Genomic DNA, 18,442 nt, shown 5'->3' with positions numbered 1-18,442 from the left:
CGCTTGGACTGAACATCCCAAGAGCAACAGAAATTCGAAGCTTCAAGCTTCAGGCTTGGAGGAGTGATAGTCGTGATCGGTTGCCACCGACAGCCACCCACGCGTCCAGCCAACTTCGACGTCGCGCGAACACCTTACATCTTAAATTTCGTTCACTGGATTGCAGTGTGCCGCCCTGCAGACCTGGTTTTACCATATTGGAATATTTCATCATGGACGTTCATCGCATCTCTACGATCACAGGACTCCGGGTTGCTGGCAGGGCCATAGTATTCTACAAGACACAAGACAGTTACAGCGTGTGGGCTTTCCTGACATACATACATTTTTCTACATTGCTTAGACACACAGACTTCGTTGTACAGACTTTCCCCAACAGATATTTACTGCGTCAAGAACCCTCCAATCACCTCCGCAAATTTTTCCCTCTCTTCAAACATCGCCATGTGTGCACTTTTCGAGAATGTGTACCACTTTATGGTGGGAATTTCTCTGAATGCAGGCGCCATCACCGAGTCCTGAGCCTCATCGTACCCTCCGTTCGTAAGCAGCGTAGGAACTTTGATCTTGTGCAGATGTGGAGTCACATCCCATGTCTTCAATGACCCAGTGATGGTGAACTCCGACGGACCTTGCCTGCAAGTGACGAATTAAGCAACTCAAAGTCAGGTCAGGTTTTAACGGACACGTACATCGTGAGGTAGGCAGCCGGCTCTTCCGCCAACTCCTTGAACGTCAGTATGATCTCTTCCGGCCACGGTTGCGTCCGGTAGACGAAGTGGTTGTTGAAAACTTCGTTCGCCTGGGCATACTCGGGGGAATCAAATGTCCCCGCAGCCTCGTGCTTATTGATCATATCCTGGATATGCATTCAGTGCCTGTGAAGACGCAGTTCCACTCGCGCTTTATCTTGGCTGACCTGGATATCCTGCGGCATTGTCGTCAATAATTTCCTCGTCGCCTTTTCCCAAAGTACCATCGACACAGGTCCAGACGACAGGATCAGTCGCCTCAGCCCCTCGGGCTGGCGTATACCGATCTCCATGCCCAGCATTGAGCCCCACGAATGGCCAAAGACGTCGTACTTGTCGATGCCGAGGTGCTTCCTCAAGTTGTGGAACTCGTCCAAGAAGAGCTGGACCGTCCAGAAATCGGCATCGCCATTCTTCTCCGGAAGACGTGTCGAGCCCCCACAGCCGATCTGGTCGTAGAAAACGACGGGGATGCCGTGTAAGGATGTGAGATCGGAGACCGGAAGGATGTAAGTATGCGTAGCGCCTGGCCCGCCGTGTAGTGCGATCACGGGCGTAACCCCCGAGCTTAGATCACCGAAGATCCTGTAGTACGTTTGGCAGGGCTTCCCCGCCGCGGGGACAGAGTAGGGGATGTGTCCGTCGCTCGTATGAGTGAACATGGCTTCGAGAGAGATACGATGCTTCGCACAGATCTCACCACACCATGTGCATATACTACTTATACTCGCCGTGGAAAGATAACAGTGATCATCAGCCCGTGAAACCGATTTCATTCGAACACGTTTTATCTCTGGACCTTTGCGATAGGCTACAGTGCCTACTACTAACGAGGTACCTGTGTATAAAGTTCATCACGTACACGCCAGGTCTGAAGCCGCTGTGTACGTCTTTTCGTCTGAGCTCATCCAATGAACATGACGGGCCAATTAGGGTTGCCTCGGCCGGCTTACTAAATACCGCTCTCTAGAAAAATCCTATATCAGGTTCAAGATCACCCATCAGTAACATAGAAACAGCTTTGGCAGCTCTACATACCAAACATTTCTGGCAGCAATTCGAAGTGCGAGCTGCTACCCTCTCCACATCTTGCTGGAATTCAGCAAATAGTATAGCTTCGTGGGGCCTGAGCCAACAGACTCTCCTGTTGTTGACAGTTGTCGACGACATTTTATCGAGATAGAACTCCACCTCGACGTAACACTCGCATTGCATGAGATATATTACAATTTAGGATTGCTGCCCAGGAGGCTGGTCAACGATGTGGTAGGATGTCACTAGCACTTGCAACTGATGCTTAGTCAAGCACATTTGAGAGTATTTGGACATTCGAGCACGAGATGAGAAGGTTCGACATATTTCCTCATTTTTGCCACAGGATGAAAATAAAAGAGGGGGGAAAGGAAATCGCGTTGATCAGTAGGCAGTCACGCGGAACGAAGAGTCCTTTACGGAGGCCTATATAGCTCGTGAGTCGTAGCGCTGCAGAGGACCCATTGAGAGAAGATAGAATGCTACAGCTGGAGTAAGCGCAGCCAAGTGGATGGTTAGTAGCGAGAGCGCAAAGAAACAGACGTTTTCTGTTTTGAGGAGCAATGGAGCTTATGGGCCGTACTCTAGCCGGTCAAGCTTCAAGCGCCAGCCATTGCACGAGGAAATTATGTATGAAAACGTCCGCATTATGAACTTGAACAAATTCAACAAATAGCCTAAGACAGTGTACCATTTCGAGTGCACTTGAAGCACTACGCCCGGGCCTGTCTCGCCAACTCGGATCAAACTCCTCTCGGAACCTTTTCGTAAAGAAATGTCTGTTTGTAGCCTGTACTACGGAACGCAGGTGATAGCTCTCTGTAGTCCACGTGGCGGAGCACTCATGGAGTGCATGCGGTTCGAGAGAAGCTGTTCGCGAGGTCGCAGCGACCTGTTTGGCTACCACTTGTTTGGCTCTGGCACGCGTCATGGATTTCGACTTTAGGAATCCGAAAATTCGAGCCGGGCAGCTGAGATACACATGCTATCCGACATGCTAGCCCCAACTTCGTGCTGATTCTGTTGATTCTCTCGATGTTGACTTTGCTTCAAAAAATCGCTGTTTACTTGCAGTGACCAAGCTATGCCGCAATATTCGGAATACTGCCAGTAGCACGCTCAAGGAGTCGATCATGCACTTATCGATGTTCTCTGGCCAGCCACCTATGTTCGCCGTTCGAACTAGAGCGGAGCTTGCTTACAAGGAGCAGCAAATAGCTACTCGTGTAGGTAGACTTGTCGTCGACCTACGATTGCATCCTGATCAGGCGCCACGTTGTTGAGCTCGAGGTGTCAAAATAGACAATAGATCGTTATTGACATGAAGACATCGCTATGTATAAGGTAAGCGCTTCACATGTGGATGAGAGCATAAGAAAGTACTAACATATCGTCGATGTCCCCACGTTTCTAACGTGCGGCGGAGCAGCACACGAAATTTGCCACCAGCCAGAAGGATGCCGTAGTGTCTAGACGGTATCATCAACGGGAGCAATACTAGGTATTTAAGTGATGCATCTCAACAAAGGTACTTATCAAGAAGGGAGTCGTGCCTCTACAATGCGCTTGACATGCGGCGAGTGACGCGGTAACCTCGATGTTGAGCACCGATACACCAGGCATAACTGGTGAGTGCTCCTCGAGCATACAGCTACGATCCCTTATGGGAATTAATTTTGTAAACATGCCATGCAATTTCTCAGCTGCAGCAGGGCGGAACCGAATACTTGATGATGAACAATCTCGTATCCGCCACAGGTTTTAGAGCAGGCCATGCCAAAGCAAGAATATGTTACATTGGGACTATCCGCACCCTTAGCTTGTCTTTGCCTGCCCATCCTTTTTGACAAGACAAGGCGTTCTGCGACGTAGTCCAGACTCATGAACTTGGCCTGCATGCTCTCTGGAGACCGCTACAGATTAAGATAGCAAGTCGCTGGCCTGCGTTACTGGGCGGACCTTGTGCTTCATGTTAATGAATCAACTCGTATCTTCGCGCTCCGCACGGCTTACGACAGCCCTCGCATGACAGCTTCCGATTGCCATGCCATAGTCATGCCTGCTCCCAACAGCCAGGCGTTGTATCCTCCATGAGCCCTATGAGCCAGATATTTATAGCCCATTAGGAGAAATGATAGCTGTCCTCTTTCCGTACTCTACCACAAAGTCTCACCTTGCAGTCGAGTTCTTATGAACTTTTTCAGAAATCGAAAATCCGGTCCTGGTTCTCTTCATAGTCGCTTGTCTCCGAATCATAATGTAACGATTCCGAAGCAAGTGAACCCACTTCCCGCTCCTTCGGTATCGGCAATGTCGGTACTGGAGAAGCCTTCCGTCGAACAGCTGTCTGGAACTTTCACGATTACTAACTGCAGGCATGAGAACCGCGCAATCTTGCCAAACAACAATTATGAAGTTGGCCTCGTTTGTATTGTCCCGCCGACCGTAGGATCAATCGAGAAGGAAGAAATGGTACGCCCGATATGTTCTGCGCGCGGGGAATTTGCGACTTCTTACAGACTCGCTCCGTAGTGGACGCTAGCCCCCAGTTTGGGCGGTCGTTATACGATCAAGAATTGTCGATATAATTTCGTTTGCGCGGCTCCAGCACCCATCCGTGCCGATACTTCAGTAATGGGCATGGAAAAATCTCCTTTTCAGTGGTGGATTCTCGACAAGGTAGATACTGGATTGTACGGACCTAATGCCTATATGTCCGTTAGGGATTCCCTTGTCTACAATACCACATACTTACGTCTTATGGATAGCATAAGATGTTATCTGAAGAGGGATCTATGCTGGAGTCTGGAAGGAGAGGAGGACTGCTCACCGGTAAGCTATACCCCTCCTACACGAGTAATCAGGTCGTGTTCTCATTGTCTGAGTCAGATTGAGCTTGAGCAGTATAGCTCTCATGGAAGGATGATCTGGAAGGCAGGTCTTCACTATTAGTATTTCTCGAATTCAGACTCACAGCTCGATTCTGTCGCGCAATCCGCAGATTGAACCATGCGAACCTACTCCTCCAAGATCACTTCCACTAGGTTGGTTCTTGAACTTCTGTCAACAATTCTACATATCCCAAAGCAGCTACCAGATAATGTTAGTGCACGAACGGCCGAAGTTACGAGCCTACGAATTGAAGCAACGAATATACTTGGTTCCATTTTGGGACACGTCATGTCAGCATCAGATAGTAACAATAGTAACAAGGTTTCGCTTCTCAACCTGCTCGATAAGGTGATGATTCTTACTTTGTGGTATTCGCGTACTAAGACAATGTCTTCCAGATCTTGATCGAGACTACGGACCATGGCCTCCGTTTGAGGATTCTGCACACGTTGATACGACTGTGTGCAGAGACGGGATCAATTCCCAAGTTCTCCCACATACCGACTGCCGAATTGCATAGAGGGTTATCTAGACCTGTTATGACTAGCGGCACAGTGGAGGTACAACTAGGACACTATAACAATAAGGATGTTGCCTTGAAAATTCTCCGCGATGGGTACAATGACCACTCGAAAGTTCGAAAAGTGAGCCAATAGTCCGTTTTCTATTTGTATACGACCCCTCTTAACTACTCTAGGTTCTCGTGAGAGAAGCCGCGTGTTGGCGACACCTGTCTCATCCGAATATAGTACCGTTCCTAGGTATCGAAGAAACGTATCCGCAACTATGTCTTGTGTCTGCTTGGATGCACAACGGAAATATGAATGCGTATCTGAAAGCGTATCCACGCTCTAACCGGTATACATTGGTTAGTATGCCTCTGTTCATTGCGTTATCTCGACTCCTTCATCACCTTATCTACAGCTTCTAGAAGTTGTCCAAGGACTCAAGTATTTGCACTCTCTTCATATTGTGCACGGAGGCCTCAGTGGGGTTAGTCAGCATTCTAAACGTTGTCGGCTCAGCAAAAAGCTAACAACATGCAGTCTGGTATACTGATCGACAAAGATTGGCACGCGCGGCTATTTGGCTTTGGTCTTATGGACATTGTAGACGACTCAGATCAGGTATCCTCAGTGTCTTGCTCCTCCCTCCGAGAATCTTTGCGGTGGTTGGCGCCGGAACTGATATGGAAGCTTTCGGACGACATCTGGAGATCGCGAGACGAAGCGTCCGAAGCCGAATTTTTCGATCGCAAAGGAACTGCTCGCCCTTCCTACGCGAGTGATGTATATGCCTTTTCAATGGTCATGTACGAGGTGTGTCTAGGAATCTTGACAATGTCTCTACAGCTGACGGACACTTTCACAGGTGTTCTCCGGAAACATTCCATTCTACGACCAGAAAAGCGACGGCGGAGTTGTGCGCACCATAATGAGTGGGGGGTATCCTGCTTTCGAAGAAACATGGACATCGCGACTTCCTGACAGCATGCTCGATTTGATGAAAGAATGTTGGGCCACGAAACCTGCAGAACGTCCGAGTTTGCAAGGAGTCCTTGAGGATATTCAGCTGGCAGAACTCAATAAAGTGCAGGACGAGCCGGTCCTGGGACATGTTGCACATGTTAGATGACGAGGCTGGAGAAGACTGACTATCCAGATACGCAGTAGTGATAGCAGTGTATTATTGAATACATCCGCCGGAATGGCACCTTTCAGTATAAAAGCCAGTGGCGCTCGGCCACTAGTGTGAGAGGATCAGGAGCCGGGCGCTGGCCGCTTGATCTGAGCCTCTTGATCTCCTGGCCAATCGTACTGACTGCTAATCAAACGGCGGCTGGAAGCTTGAAAATAACTGACAGTGAGGCCTTGCCGGTTGGCATAAGACGGCTTGATGGCCGGAGGGATCTGTTTTATTGTGGCAGGAGGTAAGCATGTCAATCCCTGTTTGTACAAAGTCTTGATGCTAACATAACATCGAGCGTCAGCGCTCGCGGATAAAGTTATAGCGAATATATAAGTATTGAAGCTTCCCCCGGCGGTGACTACCCTGTCTGTGAGATTCTCGGTTCGACTTCAAGCTACTGATGAGCTATTAAGCGACCATCAAGTCCCTTTGACTCAATTCCCTACGGTATTGCGACTGGTGACTTGCGCAGAAAGAGACGAGTGGATATGGATTTCGTTGTCGGACAGTGAGTGTATTTTACAGTTCAGATGACCTTCTCACATCAAACTAAATGCCTGTTAGGGTTGCATACAATTTGTGTCAGATGGCGCTCAGCAGTACGTGCAGTGTCTGGTAGTCGCCTGTATCTGCTCTTATTGACACCTTATCGAGCTTCAATCATTTACGAGCAACTCATCACGCTTTCCCGAGAAATCTCTTTGATTTGGGATAGTCCATTCAACACTGCGACGCTGACGTTTTTTGTGAACCGCTATGCCAACACCTTGTATGCCGTCACGCTCGTATTGGATACCTTTATTGAGACAACAGCTCTAGTGAGTATTGAAGTACTCTACTGATTTTAATCTTACAGCTGGACAATAGAGGTCGGACTATCCCGTGCTATAGATATTGTATATAGCTCAATTGACCAAATGTCAGCTGTCAAGTGATGTCAATTTTGATCTTGATCCTCGAAATTGTCTTATACGTCACAACTGCAGGTGCGCGTTTATCAAATGAGTACCATCGCCGATCGTACTGAAATACCGTTAGCTTTCATGGCGTTACGTTCATATGCTATTGGTGGCCACAGAAAGGTTGTACCTGTGCTAGTCTTCATTCTTGGTATAACCCCGGTAGCGACCAATATTGTGAGTTTTGAAGATTTGATCTACGCCTGTTCATTTATCTGGATCATCGCTTCCCCAGTACTGCTCCGTCGGCTTATCCTACATGGGGTCAATCCGTTTGGGCAATGTGTCTGTGTGTCAAATCAAACTTCCTTATTCCATTTGGACAGATCTAGAGTATGCTACCCCTTCCTTGTCGTCTTGGCTCGTCCATTGACTATAGCCATACTTATTTTTAGAAGTGTGTATTTTTCCGTGCAAAATGACTGATTGTTTCATAATTTGCTAGTGCTTGTGATTACACGACTATCCTTGATCCTATCCGACGCTCTTGTTATAATGAACACTTGGTATTTTACATATCAGATAAGAAGTGAAGCTTTACGTGCCGGTCACAAAATCACTCTCGTTTCTCTGCTCATGTGGGATGGTATGTATTATAACCTGTGCTTGTGAAAATGCTCACGGAGGAGTCATATGTAGGAACACTATATTTCGCGTAAGTATCTCATTATTCATGTGAAATTTCATTTAATTCAGAATTTCAGGACAATGGTGGCCCTGAATATCATCCAAGCGGTAGTCGAGGTCGTTGATAGGGTAATGTTGTGTGCACTGAATGCCGAAATTGGCTCTGATAGCTTTTTTGGCAGGAAAACTACAGCTTCGCTTCTTTCACTGCACCGTGAGCATTGAGTCTTACATGCATCATAGAGGAACTATTGACCGTGATTTAGGCTTTCGTCGATATTGATCTCGAGGTTCATATTCCATTTACGGGAGCATGCAGACTCGAGAAGTCCTGATGTGCTTCACACTTCTATCAGATTTGCTTGGCTTAGTGTCATATCATCTGCATCACAATATGCTAGCCTTGATGTTGATGATGCAAGCAGTATTCAAGATAATTTGGATGTTGACCATGCAGATCATGCTTCACTAGACGACTAACTGTACTTAAAAACTTTGTACTCTAGATATGTTTTTAATGCACTTATTCATGTGTAAATTTCTGTTTACTGGGTTGTAAGTGGTATGTACCTCATTATAGTGAGGATTTGCTGCTCACCTTCCTTACCACCACTCACCAATGCTCTATTTGAGACAGATATACGGCAGTGCCTCCTCCCCCGCTTCGTCCAGCCCCCGAGTCATTTCCTGTTCTGCCTGCCTGTTCATGGGGTCGCCGCGCCGCTGAGATCGTGCATGCGGTCGTGCTTATGTCGGCTCGAGTGAATTTCAGACTTTGCCCCAACTTGATGTCGGAATCGTACAAGCGACTCACCAACGCTGTCTGTGTTGAAGCCCATGGTTATAGATGTGCACGGTCCTTTTAGATGTCATGTTATGGAGATCCTGCTAAGGTGTAACAACCTGTGAATTATCAAGACCCAGGAGTGGACAGAGGTAAGCGTGGCGATCATATTGCCCAGCCTCAAGTTCGAGCGACGCAGCGCCAGAGTGTATGAGTGCAACTGGAACGACTGCAGTTCCAATTTCGCCGCTGTCTTCATACCTTCATGTGATCTGGTTTCTTTGTTGTACAAGCTGTGCCAACTTAGTTTGTTTGAGTCTCGTTTATTGTCCTTGAGGCCAAGGCCCTCTGTAGACGATAGTACAGTAGTCTAGCAGTCGGAGGCTCGTTAGTTGATATACGCCGATCCTCTCATACGGTGCCAAGAACGATGTACACGTGAACATATGCTGAATTGTGAACAGCCACATGCCATAATTGTCAGTGCCAGTCAGTACTACGCACATATTGGAAAACGCAGACAAAGACACTATGGATTTCTGAACTGAATCAAATAATGATAGATCATCCATCCCGACTTGGACTCTCAGAGTTTCCAGAACTTGGGAGTCCATGATTCTTACTGGGCTAGGCCATTCGAAAGCTATTCCAGTCTTTCAGGAGCACTGAGCAAGCCCATTGTTGTCTTGGATAAACATCTTGCCAGCGACGACGTAGCCTCCAACCGCAGCGACCATCATCAAAGTGGTGAATAATAAGAAGGGCCACCCGCGCCATATCAGGTGGTTTAGCGACGTGTAGGGAGCACCTTCTGCATGACGCGCGAACGGGATATAGGAGACTTGACTTGCACAGAGCCACGCCAGGGTCCATGCGCGCTCGGATGGGGTACTGCTTTGTCGCTTGAAACCGGTCAGAACGAGGAGGAGAATATACGGTAGAACGAATGCCAGGAAGAGAAATCCCCACGTCAGGATGCGACGTCTCCAGATCACGGGTACTCGCATGAATCGGGTCTTGATTACATTCACCAGGGCGCCTACAGGAACGTCCTCGTTGGTGACCGAGCCGATGCCAAAGCGGTAGGTGACGTGAGCGGCGTCTACATTGGTAGTATACTTAAATCTCCTGACAGTCTCCCCGACTCTGACGATTAGCATTCTAGTCCCCTCATAATGTGTGCGAGCATCGAGCATCAGGTGCGCCGCTACCCATCCGGGATCCATGCTCGACATAAGAGACTCGGCGGAGGCACCGAAGCTCGCCCTCAGATTTTGGGGCGGTACTTCCAGCTGAGTTATATGCTTCTCAAGCGATGCGTCTGGGGGAGCATGGGATTCGAGAACTGAACAAGGCTCGACGTCGGCCTCTGATTTCGCGGTAGACAGTGGGCGTTCCGGAGGCTGAGGGAATCGGGGGCGTTTCAGTGTCCCGATTACCCCGTCAAACAGGCCGTCAGGACGCTTCGCCGCTTCCTCCACAATGGACGTTCGGAGAACGTATATGCATGGATAGTCGCTAATCAGGTACATCGCCATGAAATTTGCGGCCGTCATGATTGCGTAGGGAATGACAGTGAGGCCATATGCGGCATATCCGTATCTGTAGAGTTGGTCGCCGCGTGAGCGGTAAATCGTGATGGATGCTGCAAGGAGCTGGGCGATTGATACGGCCATCTTCAGCCAGCTCTGCGAGCGTGCGAGCATGATCCCCTTTGTCGGCTCCAAGCTGGTTTTCATGATGTACAACCCAAAAGGTATATTGACCGCAGCCCAGGTGTATCCGCGAGGCAGCTTCATCTCACCATTGAAGTTGCAGTGGCTTAGATCCACCTCTGTGTGCGCTATGGGATCACGGGGGTTCTTGGAGCGATTATGAACCGCGTAAAGAGCGACGGTGGACGACTCAGCAGTCCTGGATAACAGTCAGACAGCAAAAGCAGTGAAGGGCGGATGCACATACTGTTCGTTAATTTCGTCCAATCTCTTGAGTCCTTCGGGTAATTTTATATACACGAGCTCCTCGTGCATATCTGACGGCTCCCACTTCTCATTTCGAGCAACGAATACGAGAGCCCCCCGAGCCAACGCGAGCTGAACATTATCACCGTCGTGAACGGAGACATAACGCTTGATCATCCCCCAAGACCTTCCGAGGCCGGCGAATGGGAGGAAAAGTACAACAATGGTCCATAGAAGCGTATCATAGGGCTTGGCGCCGGCGGTTGTGGGAACGGTGGCTGCATGAGCGATGAAATTGGAGCCAAGGAATACTAGCATGTCCCACCAGACTAACGCATTCTTGTAACAAACCACCGAAGCGCTGATAGGCGCAGAAAGAACAGGTATTGCAAGAAAGAGGAGGAACATAGCGCGCCCGAGATGGGAAAAGGGAACGGGGAAAGCCCCTGGATATGAGGACATTCGAATCATGGCCGTTAAACTGAGAGAGCACCAACGCCATTCCCGGAGCTTTTAACGACGTAGAAATAGGTCATGTCAACGGCAAGGCAGCACCGGGAGTGTAAATACGGGGGGTATGTTTTGAACCACATACACGAGGTTCCTGCTTGGTAGATTGGGAATCGCGGAAGGCTCATGGTGAGCGCTTCCATTCCTCTGTGACAGCATGGAAGCCGGCCGATTAGCCGATGTTCAGAGTAACAGGCAGCAATGTCTATGTGGACTGATTCAACAGATAAGTACTCGCGTAGGTAGCATGAAGTGGATGTTTAAGTCACAACACACGCACTTACTCACCCATGAGAACCATTGCGCGGTAAGTGGGCTGTACGAGTAAGTAAACGATGACTATCTGCCAAGAGAGATGAGCCGCATGTCCTTGTCGTAATCAAGTTGAGGGCCATCCCGTGTCGCGACGATTTGTTAGAGCAGTGTAAGATAACGCATACAGGTATGTAACTAGGCGTTACCCATGAATATGGAATCACTGAATTCACGAAACGAAAAACACGCACCCTTGAGTCACGATGTACATCTTCCTATGGTACATGTGGAGCTGGTCAGTGTGAGACGTGTTATACTAGCTGCGAGTTCGGCAATATACATGACCACCACTCCGAAGCAGGGTAATTGCATGCCAGGGGGTGTACAACGTCAACCACGCGCAACACAGAGGTAATTGATGCTGTATTGGCGTGGATACCAGCGAAGATGGACCTCGAGAGCAGTAAACTAGCATTGTCTATAAAGGCGGAAGAAACGTTAGCATGGAAGATCTTGATGATGAGGACTTAGCTCCGGCCCACGATTTACTCTCAATTATCCATGTAGCTTTCACGGAAATAGCCACAGGTGATAAACATTCAGCGATTTTAACTACTTACCGACTCGGAGGGATATTTCGCTTTGGCTGCTACCGTGACTAGCCAGTAGCAATCTAGACGACTCTCGCTGGTCAATTACACATTCCAGTGCTCGATGAACCTGGGGTGGTCTGCACTCGGTATTAGCTGAATGGAGAGAATAGTGCCATGATGTTCTACGCTCAGCTGCTGTGGGCGTTGCGTTTATCGCGACCGTCGAGTTAGCTGCCAGTTGGTTGCCAGCGCCCTCTTGTGTGCACACACCATATGGCGGACCAATGCGTTCAGGGACTTTTGCCTCACTCGCCGTCTCATGCCGGCCAAGACTGTACCAGATACCTGAGAATGGGACCGGTTCAAAATTTCTTACCAGCCCGACCGGGTTGCAGCTCGTATAGTGGAGTCTTGGAAGGGTGACCCTGATCGATATCCGATATCCACCTCCTGCGTTCCTTGGGAACGTCGACAATCTCGTACCTGGCGCACTCGGCCAATTACAGGCGAGTGAGGCGGAGACGGACGTGTCTGGGTGACTACCGCCCGTGATATGCTTAACATTTGATTCTTACACTCTAAACAACCAGAATTTAAATTAAATAAAATAAAAAGAGTTAGCTGCCAGCGGATCCTATCTCTGGCTCCAACTGAATATTCCGAGTCGTTCGGCGCTTGATGGACTTGAACCACCACCTGCACTCGCAGGTGATCTCGTACCTAAACGTGTCGAAGACACTTTTGCCAATTTATCCTCCTCCTCCTCCTCCTCCTCCTCCTCACAGGTGTCGTCAACGTCGGCAACCAGCCTCTCGATCTCCGCGGTTCAAAGACAAAAACAGTAGAACCACGGGAGATGAAAACAATACGGAGTACAGTGAGTACTAGGGGGCAATGGAAGAGGGGGTGAGCTGCGTCGCATCGAACTACATAGCACAGCGAGTGCATCCTCCGGAAATACAAATCTTTAGGCTCAACTCGCTTCCAGAAGTTCCACAGGCTCTATAGTTTCTAGTTCACCAATCATTTCGGGGGAGATCCGATGCTTGGTCTGGCGGTATAGCGACGAAAAATCACTATCAGTTTACTGAGCTCATGCGCCAACCAGGCTGTTACTTCGTAGCTGGCAGGATCGAGCTTGTACAGAAGAACGGCGGGTACAGGAATATACACGACGTTTCGGTGGCAATATGTGACGGTGTCGATGATCTGCTTGGGTGGTCAGCGAACGTCGCGTTCCCTGGGCTTCATTCGTTTCTCTGAGCTTCTGCATCGCGTCGGAGTGTCCTGTCACGCTAGTAACTCTTTGGCATTGGCTGATAGTATATATGTACTCATGTGCAGAGGGGTCATTATCCTTCTTGGGTAAGCCTTTTGTAATCGTATATGACAGCACGCTGATTCAACACCTGTAGTACTTGGTTCATGTGTGTGCGTGTCTCGTCATTCACATAAAATTCGAGTTAAGCCCTACATGACTTACGACGGCCTCCACCATTGCAAAGGTTTGAACGTCGCCACGTTTGGAGATGCTTTGGGTCTGACAGGCCTGGATGCGAATTTCCACAATAGCAAGATAAAGACCACCACGATAACTTAACCCAGGAGTACTTTCTATCCCAAAGTCACCCTCTGTGTACTTTTGCGGAGCCCGTTTAGAATATTACGCGATTAACAAGTGGGAGATCCTACAGAAACTGTGTGGCCTCTCTGTCGCTGCCCTCTTTGAACATTGTCTGAAATATGCACCGTGAGTGTACATTCCAATATAAGACGTTGTGATCGTACATATTGCGAAGTTAGGGCGAATGCCTCAGTAGATTTTCCCACAATGTGGCGGCGTACAGCCATAGTATGATCGTATGGCGGCAATAGTCACCGCACTACTCTTCCGACCCTTTCTCGTTAACCATTACCGCTGCAGCTATGGGACAGTATTGGACTGTGTATGTTTTCAGTCATCTAATTCTCATGCATCGTGTTTACAAACTAATCTGATCATTCCAGCTGCAATTTAGATCAACGGGAATGCCTCTCCTCCGGGGGAAAATTGGGCGAATTTTTGTTCTCTGGATCTGAACGCCTGTTAGTTTACTATTTGGCAGTTCCACTCCCACCCCTCCCGTCTCCTGTAAGCACCTTTCTTCTCAACTCCACGAGTCGACAACTGAACCTCGAGCATGCAGCTACGCGCACGACATATTGCACACTATGGAACGAGAAACACACCACTTGGGAAGCTCAGCTTACCTTCAGAACTATTGTCTTTGATCTGCGAAAACATTGACAACCTCTTGGATGCCATCTCGTTTGGTCTCACGAACAGCATCCTTTTCTGTATCGCTGAGAAGAGAATTTCTAAGCTGCAGTGTGATGAAACGGCTTCCTGGGTCGGCGGTCGTATCATATGTCTTGGAGACTATATGGAAGATGATGACCTACCCGAGGGTATGATGACGAAAGTCGAGCTCGAGGCTATCCACAAGCGTGCTGAACTCAGTGGCTTCGGTACCGACGACGTCAGTACGCTTCACGACATCGCATGCAACACTTTTCGCAACCGATCATGGCGTAAAAGCTTGTGCGGAGACTTCCACAAATATTCCTGTCGCCTATCGAGAGACGAGCGTAAGGAATTCTGGAGGCTTTACGATCCTATCCATGAAATCGAAGGCGAGATTCATCTTTGGGTACTCTGCAACTTGTCCAAGCGAGAGTTTGTACGTGCGGATGCGACAGCCAGGTTGACAAAAGCCGAGTCGCAAGGCCCGTTCATCCAAAGCCATATCAATTTCGGGACAGTGTTAGTTTCACGCATCTGCTGGTCATCGGACAACTCTACCGCGTTGAGCTACGGAGGACCAATCCATCGCGGGGCGTGGGCGGGCGATCGCTTTGTGATCACAACTTTGGACCGCCTCGAAGCTTCGTCAAGTTTCAAGGATATCACGAATGAGGCTCTGAAGGTGCTTACAGATATATGGTCTCAAGATTATGCTGAATGAGGAAGAAGAGGATGAGTTGAACAACTCCGAATCAAGTGCCGTCACGATCTGCACGAGACGGGTGGGCGGTAGAATATAAAATCTGGGGTTCAAAAGACGCATTGTAAATACGCTATACTTGACAAAAGTCTCGTGAGCACATGCCGATGCGTGAAGGGTGTCGGAAGGCACAGTCGACCGTCCCTCGCAAGGTGTTTTCGCGCGCACATGAACGAAGTGTCTTGTGGATTACTCAGGAACAAATATTGCACTTAGCTAGGCTGTTTATCGCAAGGCGAGAGATTCCGATTTCACTTTAAATTGACTCGAGATCTTGGTTGGACGCAAACGGCAGGGATGTCTGGAAACTTGTCTGGCATACACATGAAGCTGTGCACAAACGAGCCTCACCAAGCTCAAACTTCAGTTCGGGAAGCCCACTGGTTTTATCGGCGCCAACGTCCCATAAAAGGCAATCCCATGACGGTATGCGGCGGCAGGAGCACGTGCCGAGGGTACTTACAGGGGGGAGGCGGCGGAACTTTGCTTTTTCGCTCAACTATCATCATGACCCGCTTAGATCCCCACTTCTATGGCAAAGTTGGTTCGACGGAGGTCGGCCCTAAAGATGTCAAGGGCGAAACTCGCATCCGGAGGAATACAGTGACGAAAGACGAGATCGTAACACAGCCCTGGGAAGGTATTGACACTGTGTACGACATTCTACTCTACGCGGCGCGAACACATGGCGCGAAGGACGCTTACGGCTCTCGAGAAATCATTCGAACACATGAAGAGGCAAAGGAAATCAAGAAGGTCGTCGGTGGAAAAGAGGTTACGGAGACAAAGACTTGGAAGTTCTTTGAACTGAGCGACTACAAATATATGAGCTTCATCCAAGTCAAGGAGGCGGCATTCGAAGTGGCGGGCGGCTTGCTCGAACTCGGCATCACCAAGGACGACGTGGTCAATGTATATGCTGCGACCAGGTGAGTCGTCTTACTTGCTTTGCTGACGTTATCGGGGATGCTGAATGAGCTCTCAGCGCCAATTGGCAGCTAATGTCGTATGGCTGTTCAATCATCTCGACCCCAACCGCGACAGCTTACGAGACGCTCGGCGAGTCAGGCTTGCAGCACGCGCTGAACGAGCCTGAATGCGTAGCCATCTTCACCAACGCAGACCTGTTGAAGGTCGTTGCCAATGTCACAGCGAATGTCCCGTCTCTCCGGCTTGTCATCTACGATGGCGAGGCGAGCCCTTCCGTCATCGAGAAGATCTCCAGCGTGCGCGAAGGTATCAAGGTGTTGACACTGGACCAACTCCGTGAGCTCGGCCGAGGGGTCCCAGAAGAGAGGGTGACGAGCAGGACACCTGTGCCCTCGGACGTTGCCTGCATCATGTACACTAGTGGCACCACGGGGCCGCCCAAGGGCGCGGTCATCACACATGCGAACGCCATCGCCTCCCTTGGCGGAGTGTACAGGTATCTCGGGCATCACCTGCGGCAGGAAGACGCATTCCTCGCATATCTTCCGCTCTCACATGTGCTCGAATGGATCGTAGAGCTCTGCCTATTCTTTATAGGGATGAGGTTTGGATACGCACGCGTGCGGACGCTAATGGACAACTCGGTACGCCACTGCCTCGGCGATATCCGGGCGTTCCGCCCGACCATTATGATTGGTGTGCCGCAGGTATGGGAGATGATCAGGAAGGGCATTGAAGGTAAAGTGAGTGCGAGCGGGTCGTTCAGGAAGAGTATGTTCAACGGGGCGGTCAGCATCAAGAGGGCAGGCGTCCCGGGCCTGAGCGAGCTTGCAGACAGCGTGGTGCTCAACCAAGTGCGGTCTGCGACTGGCGGGAGGTTGCGCTTGGCGTTGACGGGTGGTGCTGCGTTGAGCAATGAGACCCAGGAGTTCTTGTCACTTGCTCTTGTTCAGGTACTTCCAGGTACGATCCCCTTCTCTTTCACTGAGCGTACGTTTATAACACACATTCTCCGCAGGATACGGTATGACAGAGACATGTGGTATGAGTGCCGTCTTCCCGCCCGAATTCTCGGGGCTCGGATCTGTTGGCCTGCCTGTTCCTTCAATGGAGATCAAACTTGTAGATGTCCCCGAAGCTAACTATTTTGCAAGCAACAATCCTCAACAAGGCGAGATCTGGGTGCGCGGCGCGTCATTGATTAAAGGCTACTACAAGCGCGACGACTTGAATAATGACCCAAATATCTTCACTCAAGATGGATGGTTCAGGACAGGTGATGTCGGGCAGTGGAATCCCGATGGTACTCTGCGCATAATTGACCGGTCAGTATTTGCTGCCTCTGATCATTTAGTCTCATTGCTTACAACGCACCGACTTATGTAGCATCAAGAATCTTGTGAAGTTGCAAGGTGGAGAGGTACGCATGTTGTATTACTTTGGTATTTGTTGTGTGAACGATCTTGGTAGTACATCGCTCTTGAACGCCTCGAGTCGATTTACAAGTCTTGCAATTTGGTGTCAAACATTTGCGTCCATGCTCACGCGGACGCGAAGCAACCCATCGCAATCATTATTCCCCACGAACAACAGTTACAGTTTGCGCTTGAGACTAAGTCAGTCGGACCGCCTCCGCACAGTTCGATGCAAGACCTATGCCAGGACACGCGCGTACAGGAACTTGTACTGAAGGAGTGCCTCGCGGTTGGGAAGAAGAATGGGTTCAAGTCAATAGAGCTTCTCCAGGCAGTTGTCCTCACCGCGGATGAGTGGACTCCTGAGAGTGGGCTTGTTACCGCTGCCCAGAAGGTACAGAGGCGCAAGGTGGCGGAGCGATACGCGTCAGAGATTAAGGTACGTTCAGCCTCGTCTCCATGCCTCACAGAGTCTGACACTTGCTTCCATTCTTCTAGAGTGCATACAAGCTTGGTTAATGTGTAGAAGCGGTCTGATACCCTACATGTGGATCAATCATCTTCGTCGTAATTCTGGTACATTGCCAACTTCATTGGTTTCGAATCTTGTAATCGCGTCCGTCTTCCCATACTTGTAGTTCTTTGTAACATCAATGACTTGTTGGATCTGCTCTTCGATATTTCTCTTGATAACGAATACAATCACAGCCTACAGCAACTCTTGTACATGTTGAGTGCAATGCAAGGAAATCAATACATATGCAATAGTCGCAGAATATAAGTACAAAATTTTGAACCTTTAGATGAGTTTTTGGCAGGTCGAGGTGAGCAGCGCGAGGAGTGCGAGATATCACCCTTCATGACGTGTCCGCCGCACCGTCGTCCGTCTTGACCTTTTTAACGCTCTGGATGGCCGGGACAGCTTGTCCACGCATGCCAACATCGGGCCCGCCATCAGGCTCCACGGCACGCTTCCTCTTCTCGCCTGTTTGCTCGTCA

The 18,442-nt window shown here is 49.4% G+C and overlaps 5 protein-coding genes across 5 annotated transcripts; 3 read left to right on the top strand and 2 right to left on the bottom strand.

Annotated features, from left to right (window-relative positions):
* Positions 1–383: 383 nt before the first annotated feature.
* On the bottom strand, positions 384–1,414 carry FIBRA_06266 (uncharacterized protein; the record flags this gene model as incomplete). The annotated part of the gene is made up of 3 exons (XM_012327999.1): positions 384–636; positions 693–859; positions 920–1,414. The coding sequence occupies 3 exons, from the start codon at positions 1,412–1,414 to the stop codon at positions 384–386; spliced, it is 915 nt and encodes a 304-aa protein (XP_012183389.1).
* A 2,680-nt stretch (positions 1,415–4,094) lies between these two features.
* Positions 4,095–6,311, top strand: FIBRA_06265 (uncharacterized protein; the record flags this gene model as incomplete). The annotated part of the gene is made up of 8 exons (XM_012327998.1): positions 4,095–4,256; positions 4,317–4,502; positions 4,553–4,616; positions 5,145–5,320; positions 5,374–5,544; positions 5,601–5,669; positions 5,723–5,995; positions 6,048–6,311. The coding sequence occupies 8 exons, from the start codon at positions 4,095–4,097 to the stop codon at positions 6,309–6,311; spliced, it is 1,365 nt and encodes a 454-aa protein (XP_012183388.1).
* A 3,080-nt stretch (positions 6,312–9,391) lies between these two features.
* Positions 9,392–11,104, bottom strand: FIBRA_06264 (uncharacterized protein; the record flags this gene model as incomplete). Its single annotated transcript, XM_012327997.1, has 2 exons — positions 9,392–10,649; positions 10,698–11,104. The coding sequence occupies 2 exons, from the start codon at positions 11,102–11,104 to the stop codon at positions 9,392–9,394; spliced, it is 1,665 nt and encodes a 554-aa protein (XP_012183387.1).
* A 3,130-nt stretch (positions 11,105–14,234) lies between these two features.
* FIBRA_06263 (uncharacterized protein) lies at positions 14,235–15,059 on the top strand (the record flags this gene model as incomplete). Its single annotated transcript, XM_012327996.1, has 1 exon — positions 14,235–15,059. One exon carries the CDS (start codon positions 14,235–14,237, stop codon positions 15,057–15,059), a length of 825 nt encoding a protein of 274 aa, XP_012183386.1.
* Positions 15,060–15,605: 546 nt separating this feature from the next.
* On the top strand, positions 15,606–17,962 carry FIBRA_06262 (uncharacterized protein; the record flags this gene model as incomplete). Its single annotated transcript, XM_012327995.1, has 6 exons — positions 15,606–16,027; positions 16,084–16,991; positions 17,047–17,353; positions 17,415–17,448; positions 17,499–17,882; positions 17,942–17,962. 6 exons carry the CDS (start codon positions 15,606–15,608, stop codon positions 17,960–17,962), a joined length of 2,076 nt encoding a protein of 691 aa, XP_012183385.1.
* Between the last annotated feature and the right edge of the window lie 480 nt (positions 17,963–18,442).

The sequence above is a fragment of the Fibroporia radiculosa genome (assembly GCF_000313525.1).
Source record: "Fibroporia radiculosa TFFH 294 genomic supercontigs, scaffold6557, whole genome shotgun sequence".
In the NCBI taxonomy this organism is placed as follows: domain Eukaryota; kingdom Fungi; phylum Basidiomycota; class Agaricomycetes; order Polyporales; family Fibroporiaceae; genus Fibroporia; species Fibroporia radiculosa.
The sequence above is the reverse complement of the archived record's forward strand: the minus strand, read 5'-3'. Positions and strand labels throughout refer to the sequence as shown.